At 40.2% G+C, this 21911-nt stretch overlaps 1 protein-coding gene across 3 annotated transcripts; it reads left to right on the top strand.

Moving 5' to 3' along the window:
- The first annotated feature begins 7867 nt into the window (after nt 1-7867).
- Ap3m1 (adaptor related protein complex 3 subunit mu 1) lies at nt 7868-21911 on the top strand. 3 transcript variants are annotated; one of them, XM_090346605.1, is made up of 9 exons: nt 7869-7962; nt 10940-11215; nt 11448-11619; nt 14587-14724; nt 16672-16757; nt 17559-17692; nt 19273-19480; nt 20527-20671; nt 21178-21911. In XM_090346605.1, exons 2-9 carry the CDS (start codon nt 10943-10945, stop codon nt 21276-21278), a joined length of 1257 nt encoding a protein of 418 aa, XP_090202731.1. In that variant the 5' UTR covers nt 7869-7962; nt 10940-10942; the 3' UTR covers nt 21279-21911. The 3 variants fall into 3 exon arrangements, with proteins under 3 accessions (XP_090202730.1, XP_090202731.1, XP_090202729.1); XM_090346603.1 differs by lacking the exon at nt 7869-7962 and adding an exon at nt 8269-8332; XM_090346604.1 differs by lacking the exon at nt 21178-21911 and having other exon boundaries at nt 7868-7962; nt 19273-19502; nt 20527-20665.

Here is a 21911-nt window from a genome sequence, read left to right as displayed (position 1 = left end):
ATTTTAATACAAATGTGCATACAAAATGAAGACTGTCATTAATAGCATGTTTTTATGATCACTTTTTTGAAGGATTTTGAAAATATCATTTTTAAATCTAGGATTTCTTTTTTCTCTTTTTTTTTAGGGGGGGTGCTGGTCCTGGGGCTTGAACTGAGCACTGTATCCTGAGCTGCTTTTACTCAAGGATAGTGCTCTACCACTTGAGCTACAGTTCCACTTCCAGCTTTTTAGATAGTTTAGTGGAGATAAAACTCTCAGATCTTTCTGCATGAGCTGGCTTTGAACCTCAATCCTCTCAAAGCTCAGACTCCTAACTAGGATTACAGGCATGAGCCATACAGCACCCTGCACCTGGCTTCTCTCTAATATTTCTATTAAATTTTGAGCGACTTTATCTCCGATGGCTTTAAAAAAAAATTATTTTTCTTGTGTGTGTGTGTGTGTGTGTATGTATGTGTGTATGTGTGTATGTGTTTTGGTTTTGTTTGTTTTAGGTCATGGGACTCTAACTCTGTGCCTTGGCGCTGTCTCTGAGCTCTTCAGTTCAAGGCTACCGCTCAAGGCATGAACTACCACACCCAGCTTAAAAAAAAAAACCGATTTATTTATTTATTTATTTATTTATTTATTTATTTAGGCCAGTCCTGGGCTTGAGCTCAGGGCCTAGCACTGTTCTTGGGCTTTATCAAGGCCAGAGCTCTACCACTTGAGCCTCAGCACCACTTCCAGCTTTTTTCTATGTATGTGGTACCAAGGAATCGAAGCCGGGTTTTTGTGCATGCTAGGCAAGCACTCTATCACTATGCCAAGCCACTAGGCCAAACTCCTGGCCCAAAATGATTTTTCTAAGTAAGGCAACTTCTTGTGTTTTTACAGACCCAGCCTCTCTCCTCTTTCACCAGTAGTTTTGAGGTGGTCAAGCTTATTTACAAAGCCCATGACCTTTAAACCTGGTTGGTGCTCTTGCACTAGGTGATAGCAGGAAATTTACAGTTCCTGAGTTTGAGCCATCTGGCAGGTTAGCCACTTCAGTCTTTACTTCAGGTCCACAGCTTTTTAAAGCAACAGCAGAGAGCAGATGAGTTCAGCCTTCTTTTATCCAACTACAGTCCAGCTCCTAGTTTCATCCAGCATATCTGGCTTCCATTCTCCTGCACAGTTATTTCTATCAGCTCTGGAATCTAGAATCTAACTGCATGTTCCATCTTCATTGTTAGTCCTTTGGAGATGTTGTACCTTGAGTATTACTATTCTATTCTCTCTGGGATTTTTTGTTTGTTTTTAATATTTTTTTTGAGAGGGGAAGCCAGGTAGTTCAGACAAGGTTTATTTAGTTAAACAATAGCATTATAATAACAACAAACATTTGTTCAGCACATATTATATTTTATATTTATTTTCTTATTAGTCTTTCTCAGCAATTTAATAACACTACTTACTGTTATTGAATGAATTTTATGGACATGAAAACAGAGGCCTGGGGCAAGCAGACACTTTTCCGGAGATGATTAATAAGAACCAAGAGTCCATCCATATATATAATTCCAGAGATCATGCTCTTTTTTTAACTTCCATCGTAACCAGAAAACCCTTTTGTTTATTTTTTTTGGGGGGGAGGGTCATGGGACTTGGACTCTAGGCCTATGTGTTGTGTCTGAGCTCTACAGCACAAGGCTACCGCCCTACCCATTGAGCCACAGCTCCACTTCCAGTTTTCTAGTGGTTAGCTGGAGATAAGAATCTGTCAGACATTAGTGCCCGGGCTGGCTCTGAACTACAATCCTCAGATCTCAGCCTCCTGAATAGCTAGGATTATAGGCATGCGCCACCGCACCTGGCTTCAGAAAATACTATATTTTTTATTCTCCTATTTAACTGTGAATATTTTGCATACCGGCAGGATTTTCACCAACAAAACGAAAATAGAGCCATATTCTGGACTCATGTTTTCTTTAGTGCTACTCAATCTAGGCCTGTACCCAAGTCAAAAACGCAGTCTTCAATACTCAACCGTTTTCTTAGAGCCTGGGCTCCAAGCACCTGTATGCTTGTCACTGGGTTCCCAAGACCATCACGCAAGCTTTTCTCTGCCCTCATATGTAATGCCCAGAATAAGACATTCTTAAGGCATTCATACAAAGTGTCTCAGAGAATCCTTTGCTTTCATAGTCCAAAATGCTAAAGGATTAAATATAAATTTAATATAAGTAAAAGGCATACAATATCCCAAAATAGTCAAACCCAATTTTAGGCTCCATTAATGAAAGTATAGGGCTTTGAAAAGTGAAGATTACCAGTCCATTATTCAAGAAAAAAAAATAGTTTAATAGCTCCTAAGGACCAGGCAATATGTAATACACTGGGAATCCCTTTGTCTTTGTCTTTTTCTAGTGTGTGTATATTTTTCTCATGTAATCCTAACTGCAGACCACTCTGAGAACCAGGTACACAGTTTAGAAAAATAAGAGCAATCTTAAGAAAGTGATTTGGAAGAGATTATTGAAGTTACTCTTTGATCACCTAAAGTACTTACAACAGACTGTTCTTCCTAAATTTGCCATCTAATTTTAAAGCACAGGTCCATTGTAAAATAGAGGATAGAAGAAAAGAATAAAAAGGGTCTACAGAACTGAAAAGCCTAGGAAGCAGTATTTGTGAAAAGCTCAATATTTGCGGATTGGAAAATTGCAGTCTGTTTCCTTCTTAATCTTACTTATAAACATGAACTGTGAACAATCTGTAATTGCTATGTCAGGGGGACTTAGAGGTTGTTAGAACTCAGTCTTTTCTAAAATCAATTCTAGAGCTTACAATTATTTGTTATAATGAATAAGCAGAGCTGTGCCTACAGAAAATAAAACAGAACATGAAAGTGGAAGTGGAGCTACTAGTTAGGAAGCCAATCCAAAATCTAAACAAATGTGTGGAAATGGAGCAATGAAGCGTGTTGAGATTGGTTTGGGCACAGGGGAAGAGAGTAAGGGAGTGTGACAGAGGGAGTGAATCTGATCGAGATACAGTGAATTCATAAATGATTATGCCAAATTGAAATCTCCTTGTACAATGAATTAATGCCAATTAAATCAAATATTTTAAAAATCTAAACGAAAGAGAAAGGGTAAACTTCACAGTGAGGTTCCTGCTGCCATTCAGGGTCAGCAGCAATGCAGAAGATATAAGTTGAAATAACAGATAATTTGGCCTGGTATATGTGACTTTGAAGGTCAGCAAGTCATTCGAATGGTGATACATAACAGCTAAAATTAGACTCTGAGATACAAAGATTGCATGTAAAGACAGTTAAAATTAGACTCTCAGATACAAAGACTGCATGTAAGTGTTCAATTTGAGGCCTGAACCCCAATTGGGACTTCACCAACGGAGGGTCTGCCTCCAAATTCCTTCAAAGGCCAATAGCCTACTTCATACTTGCTTAACTTCTAGTCATCTGTCAGAATTCTCAGGTATCATTTTTCCAAACCCCACTTAGTTCTCACCAGGAGAATGGTACCAGGAGAATGGATCTTAACTTCCACTCTATATATACCCAATTTCTAACACCTCACCTAAAATAGCATGTACTTGAAAGACAGACAGAGAGAACAGACTTGGCATGTGCTCACCACAACTTGGAAGGCATGGTATTTTCTTAGAGGTGACCGCAGAAGAAATGAACTTGGATAAGATTTCCAAAGGAAAGACAACTAAGTAGTCCTAAATATAGGTATCATCATGGAACATCTTCAGCTACGAAACAATTCCCAAAATATTTCCTTAATTTTTTTCAGCCCCAAATATCTCACTTGTAACACAGGAACCATTATTCCCATCTCATATGATACTGAAAGGATTAATAAAGCACCTATAAGTATCTAGCGTTCCTTTACTATTTCCTTCTTCCTAAGCACACCTAAAAACTTGACAGAACCAACTCAATTTCTTTCATTTTTCTTTCTTCTTTTCCTTCCTCTCTCTCCTCCCCTCTTTATCTCCCTTTCTCCCTTCTCTACCTTCCTCCCTTTCTTCCCTTCTTTCCAGAGTCTTACTATGTAGTTCAGACTAGCTTTGAACTCTCAATCCTGATTAAAAACAAAAACAAGCAAACAACTATTGCCCCAGAGCTAGTCATAAGTGACTCGCACCTGTAATCCCAACTACTCAGAAGGCTGAGATCTAAGAACTTAAGTTCAAAGCCAGCCCAGGCATGAAAGTCTGTGAGACTCTTAGCTCCAATTAACAAGCAGAAGGCCAGACTGGAGCTGTGAATCAATGCTAGCCTTAAGGAAAAGGTTAAGAGACAGCAGCCAGGCCCTGAAGTTAAGTCCTAGTATCATTTAAAAAAAAAAAAAAACTTCTGGTGACATACTAAAACCATAAAAAGAAAGTTGAGATTGCAGTTGCCAAGCATACTTAAGTCTAAAAATACATAAAAGTAAATGATATTTGAAAAGTTAAAAAAAAAGAACTACACTTAGAGAGCTGAAATGATCAATTTCCTAAATTATTTCATTAATATCTACAAATATAGCTCAATAATTTGCTTGTTCCCTATGGACTGTTACCTATTCTGCACAATAGTTACAATATATAAAACACTCTTCTTAATAGGTAACCAAAACTGATAGCTACCCTTTGCTATCAAGCAAGTCATCATAGATTAACTTAACTCAGTCCAACCCAATAAACTGTCATGCTGAAACTCTGAAAGTCAAACTATTACAGTGTAGTAAAAATAGAAAAAGCCAATCCCAAAAGTCTACAAACAATTAAGAGTGGTCCCAGCACTCCAAGTATCTACTCTGTTGACTTTGTTTCTAAAGGCAACACTTGGCTAAGCACATATAAAATGAATTCTGATTGCATAACGAATTTTATAAGTTTTAAACAGAGCTTATAAGACTTATCTGTTCCTTCCTCTTTGTGGACAAAATGGATAATTATGGCATCGCCCTTATAGTGGGTTAAGAGTTATGTTAGATTATGTAAAACAATGAAAGTGCATGGCATATACATATATGAATATTAAACATTAGTGCTTGTTCTTTTTAGAGGTGTGTAAGTAAAAAGAAGTATGTCTGGGGTAGAGTCAAATAATGAACATGCACCCAGATGCCTTGAGTTCCTATTCCTGATTCTTTGATGCCTTTTGTCTGGACTTCAATATTGTTACCCTTTTTAAATCAGAGAGCTAATATTATAGGAAAGCACTGTGAAAATAGAACAGCATTATATATTTTTTTTTATTAAGAGAAAATCTAAGGTCTGTGTTTTAGAAGGATAGTAGGGAAAAGATGAACCATGCAATTTAGTGGAAGCTTCTCAATGGAGGTACTTTTTTAGGGTAAATACATGCCTTGAACCCTGGCAGGTCTGATTTAATAGCCCTGAATGCCATCATACCTCACTGCCTCCATCCCTGCAATCCTAGCACTTGAGAGGCTGAGGCAGTAGGATTATACTACATGCAGGTCAGCCTGGATTTTGCAACAAGACTGGTTGTTGTTGTTTAAAGCCCTTGCTTTTTTCTAAATTTGAAGACTTAAAATTTAAAAATAAAATAAAAAAGTACCTGAAGGCTGGGAGTGTGGCCTGGTGGTAGAGTCCTTGCCTAGCATGCACAAAGACCTGGGTACCACATACATAGAAAAGGCTGGAAGAGGTGTTATGGCTCAAGTTGTAGAGCTGTAGCCTTGAGAAAGCCCAAGGACAGTGCACAAGCTCTGAGTTCAAGCCAGGACTGGCAATAATAATAATAATAAATAATAAATAAAATTAAAAGAAAAAAACTACCTGAGAGGCAGAGATTAGAAGGAAGGTAATTTGAAGCCATCCAGGGCAAAAACGCTCACACAACTCCATCTCAAACAATAAAAGTTGGGTAAGGCAGTAAGTATGTCATACTAACTATTCAGGAACCATAAATTCGAGGATCAAAGTTCAAGCCTGCTAGGGCTTAACCAGAGCCTACTGGAAAAACAACTAAAACAGAAGGGATTGATTAGGGATGTGGCTCAAGCAGTGGGGGACACCTTCCTAGCAAGCATATGGCATGAGTTCAAACCACAATATCACTACTTTAAAAAAAAAAAAGGTAAATAAAAATAAGACATCTATATTGCTTTTTTTTTTCTTTTTTTGCCAGTCCAGGGGCTTGAACTCAGGGCCTGATCACTGTCCTTCAACTTTTTGAGCCACAGCACCACTTGTGGTACTGAGGAATCAAACCTGGTTCTTTGTGCATGTTAGACAACCACTCTACCACTAGGCCAAACTCCAGGCCTTCTCCCTTTTTAAAAAACGTTTATGTTCTTGGTACTAAGGAGGCATAGTAACACTTTGGGGAGCAGTTGGAACATATTAAAGACACTGGCAGAAATTTGGTCCTTCTCCATTCAAAACTGCATCAACTCACCAGGCCCCTAAGAGATCTTTTCTTCTCAAATGACTAATTTATTTTTTGGTTGGCAGTATTGGAATATAAATTCAAGGGCTAGGTAGACGCTCTATCAAGTGGAGCCATGTCTCCAGTCATAATTCATTCTTTTGGAGGAAGACTGATGAGGGAAGAAATGAGATTTGTCTTGCATAATCAGAGTCGCCAGTTTTAAATCACTTTTATCTATTTTTAGAAAGAAAAATCACTGATCTTTTAGAATCATCAAAGATCGTGTATGCTGTACTTTGTACTTATTGGAAAGGAATGTTTTAACAAACGACCTTTTGTAACTAAAAAGAAACATCAATTTATAAGCAACATCAATTACATGTGAGATAGCTGTTTAGAGGCAGAACTGCTGTCAAATGTGCAGATTAAGAACAAAAACAGAGAAAATCAATCTTTCCCAGCCAGTCAAAGAAATGCAGCCCCCCTCCCCCATTCACACCCGCCACCCGCCAAGCCTCGGAGGGAAAGTTTGACCCAGGGGCCGAGGGTCTTTCCAGGGGGATCGCTTTTCAGAGGTCCATGCGCCCTTCAGCAACACTTCCTGCAAGATTTATCTTTGCCCCAGGGTACAACAGGTACTGGCCTCCTTCCGGCTGGAAGGTGACACTCAGGACAGGTGTCCTCAGGACGGGCGCGGCAACCCAGCCAGACTGGACTCGCACATGGCACCCCTCACAGACTCGGCCCCCAGGCCGGCTGCTGTGATTGGTCAAGAGCTGCCGCGGCCCGCGCTGCACTGGAGCATGAGGCGACTAGGCAAAGCTGAGAGGACGCCCAGGCGAGATCGTGGCCACGCCGGCAACTCTGCAGGTCCCGCGTGTTGGCCCCGTATAGCAGACGGGCACCACCCAGAGTCGGGGCTGCAAACCCCACCTGTCCCTGACTTGCTGCAAGTGCCTTAACCCTCCTCCCCACGTCGAGCAGCGCTCACCTCAGCGCTGGTGGCGCCTCCACCTTCAGCTTTTTGGGCTTGGGCTCCCCTTCAGAGGCTGCCATCTTCACACTCCCGCCCTACTTTGGCAAAAGCTCGCGCACCGCCCCTTGACTTAATGACTCCGCCCACCCCGCGCGCGCGCCTCCTTCTTTCCCATAAGCCCCGCCCCTCCACGCCCCGCCCATGCCACAAGCTTGCTCCACAACGATTGGCTGTACCTCTCAGCTGCACCCCCTACTGTCCCGCCCCCTAATGAACACGCCTCACTGTAAGGGACCCTTCAATAGGTTAGGGGGTGGAAGAGCGCCTGTATACAGATAGTGCAGGATCCCCCGTTCCTCTAGGTGCCGGGTGATGTCGAAGCTTAAGATCCTTCTCTTCAAGGAGCATCTTCCCTCTCATTCAACGTCTTTCTACTTAATCTTTCAAGTACTGTCAACCCGATTGGTGTTTTAAAGGCTGTCAGTCAGGCAATCTTCTGGGCACTCCTAAGTCCGGGGTCCTCGCCGATTTCTCTGCTGCCTCTGCTTCGGTCCGGAGAGGACCCGGCGCCGAATCACTGACTCGCCTAGGTGTTGGGGTGAGTGTGAGGGATGTGGAGTCCGCTGAGGACCGCACACACGTCCAGACACCCACACACACTTACACAAGTGAAGTAGGCTTCATAGCTGGAGCTTGAGACTTAGCGTGGGCTCTAGGAGCGTTTGCTCCTGGGGGCTGGGGCGGCCTGTTCCTTCACGCCCGGCCTTCCGGGTTCTCATGCTAGCTGGGCCGGAAGGGAGATGTGCACCTGCACCCGTGTTCCCGACCCCGACTCCAGTGGGTTCTCATGACTGGGGTGTCCCACTATGCTCCAGCGCACGATCTGAAAAAAAAAAAAAAAACAAAAAAAAAAAAAAAAACCTTGTCTTCCTTCCCGCCCCAGTCAACTGGAGGCATCTGCCTCTCAGGTCAGTCACTTGATGGACCTGGGAGACATCCTGTCACAGCATGGCGCCTGGGCGAGAGTGGGGTGGGAAAACAGTAGGAATGTGTTGCAGCTCTTCTGAAGAACTGACTAAACTGAGGTGGTATTGCTTGTGGAAGAGTGATGGGTCTGATTAGATGTAGATTTGTTTAAATTCTGGTGTGCATGGTTGAGAAGGTCTGCTACTATTTGATTAGAAGCTAATCAAATAGTTACGAAGTTAATTGGACCACTTGAGAAAACTGCTTTTAGTGCTGACTGAGGAAAGACTACCTGTCATGGAAGTAATACTACTAAGGGGAGAAAGTAGTACAAGTCTGTGATCCCAGCAGAAGCATGAGGATTGTTCATTTGAAGCCAGTGTGGTGTCCATATGGAGGCCCTGTCTTAAGAGAGTAAAAGAAATATGTTTAGGAAGGGGGAGGGGAGAGGCATGTAAACAATGTAGAAGAGATTTATTACAGCAGAGATAAATCCTACAAGAGAAGGAAGAAAACTGGGCAAAAATTACTAATGGTTATTTTGGGAGAGGTTTCAGGGAAAAAAGAACATTTCCAGTTGACCTCATAGGAAAAGTGGAACCAGTGATGTAAATAATAGTTAATGCCTGAAATTTAACTTTTCCTAAGAGAAAAAACAACTGTCTTGACAAGCTAAATTCCTCTTACAGAATATTTAACAACATGGGGGCTGGGAGTTTGGCCAAGTGGTAGAGTGCCTGCCTAGCATGCACGAAGACCCGGATTCGATTCCTCAGTACCACATACATAGAAAAAGTCAGAAGTGGTGTTATGGCTCAAGTGGTAGAGCTCTAGCCTTGAGAAAGCCCAAGGAGAGTGCTCAGGCCCTGAGCTCAAGCCCAGGACTGGCAAAAAAAAAAAAAAAAAAGAATATTTAACAACAATTTTGCAGTATTTCTAACCATTCGACTTAATATACTTAGTATTTTACAGAATATGTTCAACAATATCTCAATCATTGGTCGCAAATAGTATTGTAAGGAAGAGGAATGCTCTCTCTGTACAGTTAACCTTTTCTGTTACAGAGACGGGGAAAAATTAGAAGCCATTCCTATACATCTCTCACCAATCCCAACCCCTAATGCCTTAATTCCCCACCCCAGCAGCACTCTCCCTCGCCCCCCTTCTCTCTCCCCTCTGAAGAAGAAAATGTGCCCTTCTCTGAGAAATCAAATTCTTCAATTTAGTCTCCCAGTACCTGTCATCTCAACATATGTGGGAAGCTGAGATGGGCAGATTGTGGTTCCAGGCCAGCCTGAACATAAGAAGTCCCTAAGAGTCCATCTCCATAGACAGAGCCTGTACTCAGTGATACATGCTGGTCATCAAAGCAACAATGTTAGGTGGATCATGGCACAAGCTGAAACAGCCAGTGAAAAATAGGACTAGAGGTATGGATGTCTATAGTGTGTCAAGCTGAAAATGTGCAAGGCCCTGAGTTCAAACTTTCAGACCTACCCCCTTCCTTTGTCCCCCCCCCAAAAAAAAATTGCTAGGAACAGAAATGTGGTTGTGGTATTAGTATATAACTTTTATATTACTCCATATGGTATTTATAAGTGTTAGTTTATTACTCATTATATGGACAGAAGAAATAAGGACTTTTCCTATTATAGAACGTTAAGACAGATTTTAAAGCTAACCCTTGTTGAGAGCTGCAAGTGTTATGCTTTCATCTCAACACTAAGGATAACAACAATAAATCCAGTAGGCTGGTTTAACTTATTGTATTTTACTGAAACTTGAACTGCTGCCAATAAAAACAACTTTGGTGGAAACTTTCCTGGAAAGAATTTTTCCACCAGCTGGAAAGGATGAAAAGAGCTTAGGCTCTAAAATAAGGGGACTGTACCAAGTTACTTGCTTCAAAAACAAGGAACTCTTTAAGGTATATCATGGCATAGAATACACAAACTTTTTGTAATAGGGTGAATGGTTTCAGATAAACTCTTATCAACTCTTTTAAATACAAATTCTAGCCTACTTCATTAAACTTTTATGTAAGTTGTCAGTTTTAATTTGCAAGTATTTTGTCAAGGAGTTTTACCTTGATGGTGGGGAGGGAGGCCCAGAGAGAAGTTGGTGGTTTGTTGGTTTGACTTGGTTTATTGTAAGACATGACTTCTCTGTATTGTCCACGCTGGTCTTGAACTTAAAATCCTCCTGTCTTATCCTCTTGAGTTCTGGGGTTACACACTTGCAGCATCATATCAGGCTTTTTAAATTTTTATTTTAGTACTGGGATTTCAACTAACTCTTGCACTTGCTAGGCAGATGCTCTTATCACTTGAGCCACTCCTAGACCATAAGGTCTTGTTTGTTTTTTTTTTTCCCTGAGCAGGCCTGGATTGTAGTCCTCTTATTTTTGCTTTCTGTATGGTAAGATGACAACTGTGCACCACCACATCCAGCTTTTTATTGGTTGAGATGGGGATCTCACTAACTTGTTGCCCAGGCTGGCCTTGAACCATAATTCTCTCCATCCTTGCCTCCCAAATGGCTAAGATAAAAGGAATGGATACAAGTGTCATGTTCTGATATATGGTAAATTTAATCTCCTTTCTCCACAGAAAATGATCCACAGTCTATTTCTCATAAATTGTTCTGGGGACATATTTCTAGAGAAGCACTGGAAGAGTGTTGTGAGCCAGTCTGTGTGTGATTATTTCTTTGAAGCTCAGGAGAAAGCTGTTGATGTTGAAAATGTACCACCTGTCATTTCAACACCTCACCACTACCTCATCAGTATCTACCGGGATAAGCTCTTCTTTGTGTCTGTCATCCAGACTGAAGTGCCACCACTCTTTGTAATTGAGTTCCTACATCGAGTTGCTGACACTTTTCAGGTTGGTTTTCATGAAATTTTTGTAACTTAAATTACCTGGGTCAATTGGAGGGAGGCACATAATCATTTTTAATTACCCGGCTTGTAAAGTATACTGTTTGTCTCCCTCTCTCTTATGTGTTTTACATATTTCTAACATCTTAAACAATGACTTATGCTTACAGTAAATTTCAGAACAGTTTTAGGAAGCCCTTTATGCTTTTTACCGTTCAGTGTTATAAATATTTTGTTAGGACTACTTTGGTGAGTGTTCGGAAGCTGCAATTAAGGATAATGTCGTCATAGTATATGAGCTCTTGGAAGAAATGTTAGACAATGGATTTCCTCTGGCTACTGAATCTAACATTTTAAAAGAACTGATTAAACCACCAACAATTCTACGTTCTGTCGTCAACTCTATCACAGGTATGAAAGTTGGGCACAGTTTACTGGGAACTGAACAATTAAAATTTTATTGTTGTTTAGGATCTGACATATTAAAAGGTGGTCTGATTTGACCAAATTTTAAATATTTAAATTAGAGGCATATTAAAATGATATATTCTTTTTGTTGTTGCTGTTTGGTCAGTCATACGACTTGAACTTGGCCTGAGCACTATTCCCTGAGCTCTTCAGCTCAAGGCTTACACTCTACCACTTTCAGCCACAGCACCACTTCCAGTTTTGTGGTGGTTAATCGGAGATAAGAGTCTCGAAGACTCTCATACCTGGGCTGGCTTTGAACGGTGAACCTCAGCCTACTGAGTAGCTAGGATTTACAGACATGAGCCACCAGCACCCTGCTAAAATGATATTCTTTAAATGATGTATTTCTTTTCATCAAAAAGTCTAGACTACAGCTCAGTGATAGAGTGTACCTAGCATTCACCGAGCTCTGAATTTTAATCCTCAGTGCTGGGAGAGGTTAGGGGAAGGTAGAACGAAGGAAAAAAGGGAAGAGAAAAATAATAAGCCTGTTTGTGGTATCTCAAGCAATTTTCTAAGTGGATATCATTCTTGAGTACAACAAAAAGTTAAGTATATCCAAATGGTAATATTCTCCTGAAAGCGTTATACTGTCCACCTTTGTAAACCTATCATCTTTAATTCATTGATCTAAAAATGGGATGAAAGAGACAAAACAAAAAATAAATAATTCAGCAGTTCTTTTTAATACTTTGTGAAAGCTGAGTTTCAGACCACCATGCTGTGGGTTTTTTTGTTTGTTTGTTTTTGTTTTCTGTTTTTGGTTGGAGGTGGGGCTTGAACAAAGGGCCTGGGCGCTGTCCCTGAGCTCTTCATCTCAAGGCTACCGCTCTGCCCCTTCAACCACAGCGACACTTCTGACTTTCTAGTGGTTAATTGGAGATAAGAGTGTCACAGACTTTAGTGCCAAGGCTGGCTTTGAACCTCGATCCTCAAATCTCAGCCTCCTGCATAACCAGGATTACAAATGTGAGCCACCACACCCATGCTCTTAAAACTTATATTCTAGGTGAGATAGTGAGAAAATTGTTTGAATGCCTAATTAACAGGTTAATATTTTAAAAACCAATTCCATACTTCAATGAAGGGTGATTTTGAAATATACATACACACACACACACACACACACACACACACACACACACACACAAAATTAACTGGCTGAAAAAAAAAACACAGAATCATAAGTTACTCATATATAAATATATGTGTTCTGATATGTTTGGAGTAGCTATCACCAGCTAAGGAAATATGTTGTCTTTTTCAACATTTTTTTCTATATTTATTAATTTTCTAAAAAATGTATTTGTTAGGAAAAACTTGTCAAAATATGTAAAAAAAAAAAAAAAGCCGGGAGTTTGGCCTAGTGGTTAAAGTGCTTGCCTAGCATGCATGAAGACCCGGGTTCGATTCCTCGGTACCACATATAGAAAAAAAGCCAGAAGCGGTGCTGAGGCTCAAGTGGTAGAGATCTAGCCTTGAGAAAGTCCAAGGACAGTGCTCAGGCCCTGAGCTCAAGCCCAGGACTGGCAAAAAAAAAAAAAGTTCAAGAGAATGGTCCAGTGGATGAAAGAATCCTTCCTGACCTGTGGTACTAGTGAGGCTCTTACATATGGCCTACAGAATCAGTAGACTCTAATGGATAAATAAGGACATTCTTTATAGGTTGAACTCTGACCCAAAACAAAACACACATGAAGTTAAATAAAATCAATCAATCAGGGCTGGGAGTTTGGCCTAAGGGTAGAGGGTTTGCCTAGCAATGCACAAGGACCTGGGTTCAATTCCTTGGTATCACATATCTAGAAAAGCCAGAAGTAGTGCTGTGGTTCAAGTGGTAAAGCACTAGCCTTGAGGTAAAAGCCCAAGGACAGTGCTTAGGCCCTGAATTCAAACCCCAGGACTGGCCAAAAAAAAAAAAAAAAAAAAAAGGAAAAAAAAGAAAAGAAACATTCCAGAATGGTAACTTGTTTTTTATTTAAAACATTTCCTGTCTCATTTTTATAGCTCAGCATGTACTACTTTTGCATTGGAAATGTAAAATAACCAAAATGTTAAGTAAGCCACAGTTCAAGGATGTGTTTTAGATGACCAAACATATCATTTCACCAGGAAATTAGCTAGATATTAAATATTAGCTACATTGAAGCCAAATGAGTACACTGACCTTTAGTGAGAAAAGCTAGAATATGTCCCTTCTCTCATTACTCCTTACTTCCTAAGGGCACTTCATGTAGAATTCCACTTAATACCAAGAGCCAAGTGCTTTCTACTCAGTGGAGGCATTTTTCTATAGGAAGTTTAAAAACAGCCAGCCTTTCTTTGTTTTGTTTTGTTTTGTTTTAAATCAGTGGTAGCCAAGTGAGATGCTGTTATTGAGCCACTAGAATTAGGTTACTGCTAATAAGAAACAGAAGATAAGTAAATGCATTTATGCTTGTTTGGCAGGTAGACAGGAGCACATGGCCTGTTTCTGCCCTCTAGAAATTTGATCATGTTGGTATAGATATGCCTCCAACAATTCTAGAGACCATCTATAACTTTTTTTTTTTTTTTTGGTCAGTCATGGGTCTTGGACTCTTGGCCTAGGTGCTGTCCCTGAGCTCCTCAGCTCAAGGCTACCACCCTACCCCTTGAGCCACAGAGCCACTTCCGCTTTTCTAGTGGTTAATTGGAGATGAGTCACAAACTCTGAACTGACATCCTCAGATCTCAGCCTCCTGAATAGCGAGGATTATAGGTGTGAGCCACCATGCTGAGCTGACCATTTATAACTTTAATGAGGAAAAGTCCAAACATTGAAGAAGCAGCTTCCTTTCTGCCACCCCCCATCCCTCTCACCCCCCCCCAAAAAAGCTTTTCTGATGGCCTAGAACACATTTTACTTTCTTCTTTTCCAAATTCTAGGCAGTAGTAATGTTGGGGACACACTCCCCACTGGGCAGCTGTCCAACATCCCATGGCGCCGGGCTGGAGTAAAATACACAAACAACGAAGCCTATTTTGATGTCGTTGAAGAAATAGATGCAATTATAGATAAATCAGGTAATTGTGTGCATGGGTCCTTCTGAGGGAAGAAGAAACAATTCAACTGAGAGCTGAAGAGAAAATTGAAATCCCTTGGCAGTATAGTTTCAGTGGCAAGGCATTCATTTCTAATGATTTCTAAATCTATTTATTTTGCATAGATGTTACATATAATTATCATAACTACTAGTTAAGATCTGCCAACATTTGTAAATTGGAATTTAGGATGCCTTACTTAAAGCCAGTTATTTCCCTTTGTACCTCTGCCTCTGCTGTTTGTTCACTCTGAAAGTTATGTACAATTACCATACTTTTCCTACTATATTATACACACTATTTCTAGTGATGGCCCCTTTTGGTTTGTTTGTTTGTTTGCCAGTCCTGGGCTTGAGCTCAGAGCCTGAGCGGTCCTTGGGTTTTCTCAAGGCTAGAGTTCTACCACTTGAGCCTCGGCACCACTTCCAGCTTTTTTTTCCTATGTGGTACAGAGAAATCTGAACCCGGGTCTTTGTGCATGCTAGGCAAGCACTGTACCACTAGGCCAAACTCCAGGCCCCCCTTTTGTTTTTTTTGCAGTACTAGAGTTAGAACTTTTTCAGTTACTAGACAGAAACTCTACAACTTTTTTTATACCATTAGCCCTTTTTGATCTTATTTTTCAGATTGAGTCTCACTTATTTGTCCCAGCCAACCTAGACCAAAATCACACTTCCCACAGTAACTGGAATTACAGACACACCACCACCACATCCGGTGTTTTCTCCTGGGCTGAGAAGGTCTTTTTTTACCTGACCTGAAAATATAATCCTCTTGTTTCAGGTTCCTGTGTAGGTGGGATGACAGGCATAAGCTGTTACATACCACTCCTGGCAAACTTTTTGCCCAGGCTGCCTTGAATTGTGATTGTCCTCTGAAGTTTCCCAGGTAGCAAAGAGATCAGTGCTAGATCTTCACCTTCCTCTTTGTTTTTCAAAGTGGGGTTTGAACTCAGGGCCTTGAGCCTGACTTGCTTGCTTGGCTTTCTATTGAGATAGTGCTCCACTACATGTCCAGCACTGCTTTTTGCTGGTTATTTTGGAGATAGAACTCTGTGAACTTTTTTTTATTTCTTTTTGGCCAGTACTGGGGCTTAAACTCAGCACCTGAGCACTGTCCCTGGGCTGTTTTTGTTCAAGGCTAACACTCTACCATTTGAGCCACAGTGCCACTTCAGGCTTTTTCTGTTTTATGTGGGACTGAGGAATTGAACCCAGGGCTTCATGTATGCTAGGCAAGCCCTCTACCACTAGGCCACATTCCAAGCCCTCTGTGAACTTGTCTGCTAACTTTGAACCACAGTTATCTGGATATCAGCCTTCTAAGTAATTAGGATTATAGGCATAAGCTACCAAGGCTTGACCCCATTTTAACTAGAGAGAATGGTAGTCTATTAGGATCATAAATTTTATTTTTAAAACCTCTACTCTTCACATCTTCACATTTTATACATTAAAAAAACTGAGGCTCAGAAGGATTAAATGACCTGTTCAAGTTCACACAGCTAATTGATGTATAGTACTGATTTATTGTGAATGGCCAGTATTTTTTCTTTGGTGAGGGCCTGGTCCATTATAACATTCCATCTTACAGAATAATAGATCATAACTCCTATTTCTTAAAAATTAACCAGTAGCTTAGTCCATTTTATAACAATATTTAAATGATTTAAAAAAAAAACTAATAGTTTCAGTGTTGTCTCTATAAAGAAGACAAGTTTGATTTGACATAGAATTTTATTTCAGTTAGAGCCTATTTCAGCTATCTGAAATGGTCTAATGGATCCTGTCTGTTGACCTGTTAATAGAGGTGTAAAGCTTAAGTCTTAACACGCAGGGTGTATCTGTTACTCTGGATACGTGTAAGCTGTAGTCAAGACCTAAAGTCCATTAATGTTTCTTAGGATAATAATCCTCATTATTCCTGTAGGATCTACAGTCTTTGCAGAAATTCAGGGTGTCATTGATGCTTGCATTAAACTATCTGGAATGCCTGATCTCTCTCTCTCTTTCATGGTAAGTTTTGTTCTGTTTTTTCTTTTTGCCAGTCCTGGGGCATAAACTCAGGGCCTGAGCACTGTCCTTGGACTTTCTCAAGGCTAGAGATCTGCCACTTGAGCCACAGCACCACTTCTGGTTTTATTCTATGTACGTGGTACCGAGGAATCGAACCCCAGTCTTCGTGCATGCTAGGAAAGCACTATACCACCAGGTCAAACTCCAATATTCTCCTATTTTGTCAGCATTTGTATGTTTAACACATATGATCTACTAAATAAAATAACCTCTGAGATAAGATATAATTTAGATCACAAAAGATTATCTCAGAAATACTACTGTCTATCACAGCCTCCCAAAACAGTACCTTGTACAATGTCTTTATGGAAAAGCTAGGAAGAGTCTTTGCTTAAATGTGCTAGCAGTGACTTTAAATTGGCTTGCTGGCTTCTGTAAATCTCCAGTGTCACTTTACATGCTTTGCTTATATGAAAGGACATTGTCTTTTCTGTCTTTTTGACACAATGTCAATAGCGTCAGAAAATGAGAATAGTGTCAGAAAATGGAGTTCTGGTGGTTTGGGGTATTTCTTGCCTTTGCTCCCCCATACTTATTAAATTTCAAATGATAGTTGTATAAATTACTTGGGAACTTTAAAGCATTGTGAAAACTATATGCTGATATCAGTGTAGTGATAGCAAAACTTATGTGTCTAGCCACTTTTTCTCTAAGGAACATATTAATTTCTCCTAATATCTAAATAGTGTGGACATACTCGCTATCCTCTATGAATGCAGTTGTCTTTTGTATTCCTGACAGAACCCAAGGCTTCTGGATGATGTCAGCTTCCATCCGTGCATTCGGTTTAAGCGTTGGGAATCTGAAAGAGTGTTGTCATTTATTCCTCCAGATGGAAATTTCCGACTTATATCGTACCGTGTCAGCTCACAAAAGTATGTTGGTCCATCAGGCAGCATCTGGCACCCCTATCAATGTTTTCAACAGAACTCTCCTTTTCCTTCTCATTCTTACAATTTAGTACTTGGGTTTAACTATGGCTTACCTGGAAATCTAGTGAGAACTGTTGAAAATATGTGCTGGAAATAATTGGTGTAACTTTGAATGTCAGTGTGGAGAACTATAAGCTATGTAGCTAAGAGTATCTTTGACAATGCCTGAATACCATGAATCTGGTACCTTAGTTTTACTGTGGTCAATGGGTTTTGTTGCTAACAGGAAACAGACCTACCCCAGGACATTTCTTAAATTATCTACTTCAAGTCACTCTTCTCTGTACTAAGTTTGAAGGGCTGGGGGGTTACCTGGTTTGCTTTTTGTTCCAGTCCTGGAGCTTGAACTTTAGGACCTCAGCACTGTCTGTGAGCTTTTTTGCTCTACCACTTGGGCCATAATTCCACTTTCAGTTTTTTGGTGGTTAATTGGAGGTAAGAGTCTCACAGACATTCCATGGACAAGCTGGCCTTGAACTGCAGCCTTCAGATCTCAGCCTCCTGAGTAGATAGGATTAAAGGTATAAGCCACCTACACCCAGCACTTTTGTTTTTGAGACAGGGTCTAAATATGTTATCCAAGCTAGCATTCAACTTGCCATATAGCCTAGGCTAGCCTTTAACTCTATATCTTATCTCCCAGTGTCAGCCTCCTGAGTGTTGTAATTATGGGTATAAGCTACAACTGGCTTATTGAGTTTGGGTTTTTATTTTGCTTTGCATTAAGGTTTAAACTCAGGTTCTTACCCTTACTAGACAAGTATCTGCAATGGAGCTTTGACTCCAATCCATTTTCCTTTAGTTATTTTTCAGGTAGGGTCTGTTATTTGTGCTCAGACCAGCTTTAGACCATGATCTTTCTACTTAGACCTCCCAACTAAATGAGATTACTAGGGTGATTCAAGCCCAGCTTGTTCTAAGATAGGCCTCTAACTTTTTTTTGTGTGGGTTGTCAGGCTTGAACTTGGCCTGGGCACTCTTTAGCTCAAGGCTACCACCCTACCCTACCCTTGAGCCAAGCCCCACTTCCAGTTTCCTAGAGGTTAATTGGAGATAAGAATCTCAGGTCCTTTTGTGCCTGGGCTGGCTTTGAACCTTGATTCTCAAGATCTCAGCCTCCTGAGTAGCTAGGATTACAGGCATAAGCCACCTCCCCCAGCAGGTTTCTATCACCGCAAACCACAAACCACAATTCTGCTATCTCTACTTCCCAACTAGATAGGATTGCAACAGGTGTGAGCTGCCTTACCCAGCCACCCAGACTGTCTATACTGTAATTAAACTTCAGATTTTTATATTTGTTGCTTTGTCTGTGTTCCTAGCACACTGGTGTCAGACCACTTGTTAAACTCAGGTATCCCTTCTGTAAATACTGAATCTTTAGTTGTAGAGGTTTAGAGGACTTTAGGAGTTGTCAGTAGAAAAGGATATTCAGGGCTGAGGTTTTTCAGACTACCTTAGGAGCTATTTCATATCATTCATTGTATGTACACATACTTTTATGTCTTTCTCTTTGTTTCTAGTCTAGTGGCAATACCAGTGTATGTGAAACATAGTATCAGCTTTAAGGAGAACAGTTCTTGTGGCAGATTTGATATAACAATTGGACCAAAACAGAATATGGGGAAAACTATTGAAGGAATCACAGTGACAGTTCACATGCCAAAAGTTGTGCTGAATATGAACCTGACACCAACGCAAGGCAGCTATACATTTGATCCAGTCACCAAGGTACAGCCACTTCAAAACAAGAGTGAGCAAGTGTTTTTGCAATCTATTTTAAGATGGGGGGAGGGGTTGAGGTTGTTGTTTTGATATGGGGGAAATTTTTACATGGCTTAGTATTTTAAAGTAAAGCTCCTATAAACCCCATAAGCAGACTGTACTCTGCTTGTGTGTGGACTTAGAAGAAATCCTGTATCTGCTTACTGATTAGATGAACAGAAAACCTTCACACTGTGCTTTTACTCATCTGTTAATAATCTAGCTACACCACTAAGTAATGGAAAAGAAGTAAAAGGTAGGGCCAGGGAGCTCATGTATAATACACATAAGGCTCTGAGATCCACCTCCTGCACTGCAAAAATAAATTAATAAAAGCTTTATGAAAACATGGATATAGAAGATATAATAAATTACTAGATTTCCTATAGATATCATTATAACTTGATCCTTTTAAATTGAAACAAGGGATATTATATATAATATTATATATTATGTTATATAATATTCTAATTCCTTTACAAGGGATAATAGGACAGCTGGTTCCTCACTCTTACACATCCTCTAGCAGAAAGCTTTCAAGGAACCATAAAAGATAATTTTCTCTTTGCTTCCTGCTTGATAGAAAATGTGATTTGTTTTCAGCAGCAGAGAATTGAGTAGCCTGATAAAAGCTGCTTTTTTTTTTTTTGTGGGTCATTGGACTTGAACTCAGCTTGGACACTGTCCCTGAACTCTTCAGCTCAAGACTACTGCCCTACCCACCCTTGAACCATGCCCCACTTCGGTTTTTTTGTTTGGTTTTGTTTTTCTAGAGGTTAATTGTAGATAAGGTCCTCAGGTGGTTTTGTGCCCTGGCTGCCTTTGAACCTTGATCCTCAGATTTCAGCCTCCTGCCTGAGCCTCTGCACCCAGCTAAAAGGCATATTTTTAAATGAAGTCATAAAATGTTCTCTAGATTCCAATACACTGCTTTACTTTGTATAAAGTTCATAGTGTCTTTGAATCTTGTCTTTGACAAATGGTTCAGATTTTGATTTTATATCTTTTTTAAGGTACTAACATGGGATGTAGGGAAAATTACACCACAAAAGCTCCCTAGTCTTAAAGGACTGGTAAATTTACAGTCTGGAGCACCCAAGCCAGAAGAAAATCCAAGCCTCAACATACAGTTCAAGATCCAGCAACTTGCTATTTCAGGTAAGGATAACTTTGATGTTCATGGATAACTGACTTTGGAGTTTGGGAGCTTTTGTTAAACAGTACTGAGGTTAAACTCGAAGCCTCACACTTGGTGGGCAGGTTCTCTAAGGAAGTAGAGCTGAGCCACACCACCAGCCCAGATAATTGAGGTTTGCTGAGCCTAATTATTAGGAGCAACAAACATTCCCATCTGAAAAGAGAAGCTGTTTGCTTTTTATTTTTTTACACAGTGGTAAGGGGCACCATGAATTTGGGAGAGACCTTATTTCACATAGCATTCCTTTATCCCCATACCTCATTTAAACAAGGGGGATTTTTATATTCACAGGAGATAGAATTAGCCCACATAGACAACTACAAACATCTCCTACAGTATTACAATTCATAAATGGTAACAAGGACATTGCTTTTACGTGGTAGAAAGGATTTACTATTTAGTATTCATTACTAAATCAATTATTTTATATGGAGATAGTAATTTGTTTTCTTTCTTTATGACACAGGCTTAAAAGTAAACCGTTTGGATATGTATGGAGAGAAATACAAGCCATTTAAAGGAGTCAAATATGTCACCAAAGCTGGAAAGTTCCAAGTGAGGACCTGAGAAGAGGCCAAAATTCCTCAAGATCAGTTTGTTTTCCAAGTGTCATTACAATTGATTACTATTAGGTACCAATTGGGTGGGAATACATATTCTAGTTAAAGCATTTGTCAAGCTACACACCACTAACAAAATTGCTTAGTAACTGACATAGGGTCCTTAAGGAGCTTTAAGCTAAGGAAACCCTTCTAATAACTTAGCTGATTTTCTATCTTTTCACTTAGGAAGATTTTGGAGGTGATTTTTCCCACAGAGGGCCACCAGTTGGGTACTGCACCCTGAAACAGTAAAGGCAGAAGGCTACAGTGATGACCTCTGCCACAGCAAGTGAACTGGCTCATCCAGCAAAACTATCAGTCTGTAATGGGATGTCAGGTGCAGTTGTATGTCATGCCTTCTGATCTTAGTTGTCTCAAATCAGTATCTGTCCTAACAGGAAATTTCCCCCACCCCTAAGAAGTTTACAGAAAACTGCCTCTTCAAGTGTTTGCCTTATTCAGCTTTTCACTTGTGCCATTAAGCAAGCACTGTAGCAAAAGCCACTTCCACATGGCCCAGCAAGGAGCTGAGCTGCTCCATGCTCCATTCTCACTGTACTTGTTATTGTATTTTTTATAAATAAGATTTTTATGTAAA

The sequence above is a fragment of the Megascapheus bottae genome, chromosome 15, assembly GCF_031878675.1.
Source record: "Megascapheus bottae isolate mThoBot1 chromosome 15, mThoBot2.hap1, whole genome shotgun sequence".
In the NCBI taxonomy this organism is placed as follows: Eukaryota; Metazoa; Chordata; class Mammalia; order Rodentia; family Geomyidae; genus Megascapheus; species Megascapheus bottae.
Note: the sequence above shows the minus strand (reverse complement) of the source record. Positions and strands in the feature narration are given on the sequence as shown.

What these genes read in the sequence shown, in the direction of transcription:
- Ap3m1 (XM_090346605.1), top strand. Translation starts at nt 10,943, where the DNA reads ATGATCCACAGTCTATTTCTCATAAATTGTTCTGGGGACATATTTCTA. An exon ending in TACCGTGTCAGCTCACAAAA is followed by an intron (nt 17,693 to 19,272) that starts GTATGTTGGTCC and finishes CTTTGTTTCTAG; the next exon opens with TCTAGTGGCAATACCAGTGT. An exon ending in CATTTGATCCAGTCACCAAG is followed by an intron (nt 19,481 to 20,526) that starts GTACAGCCACTT and finishes ATCTTTTTTAAG; the next exon opens with GTACTAACATGGGATGTAGG.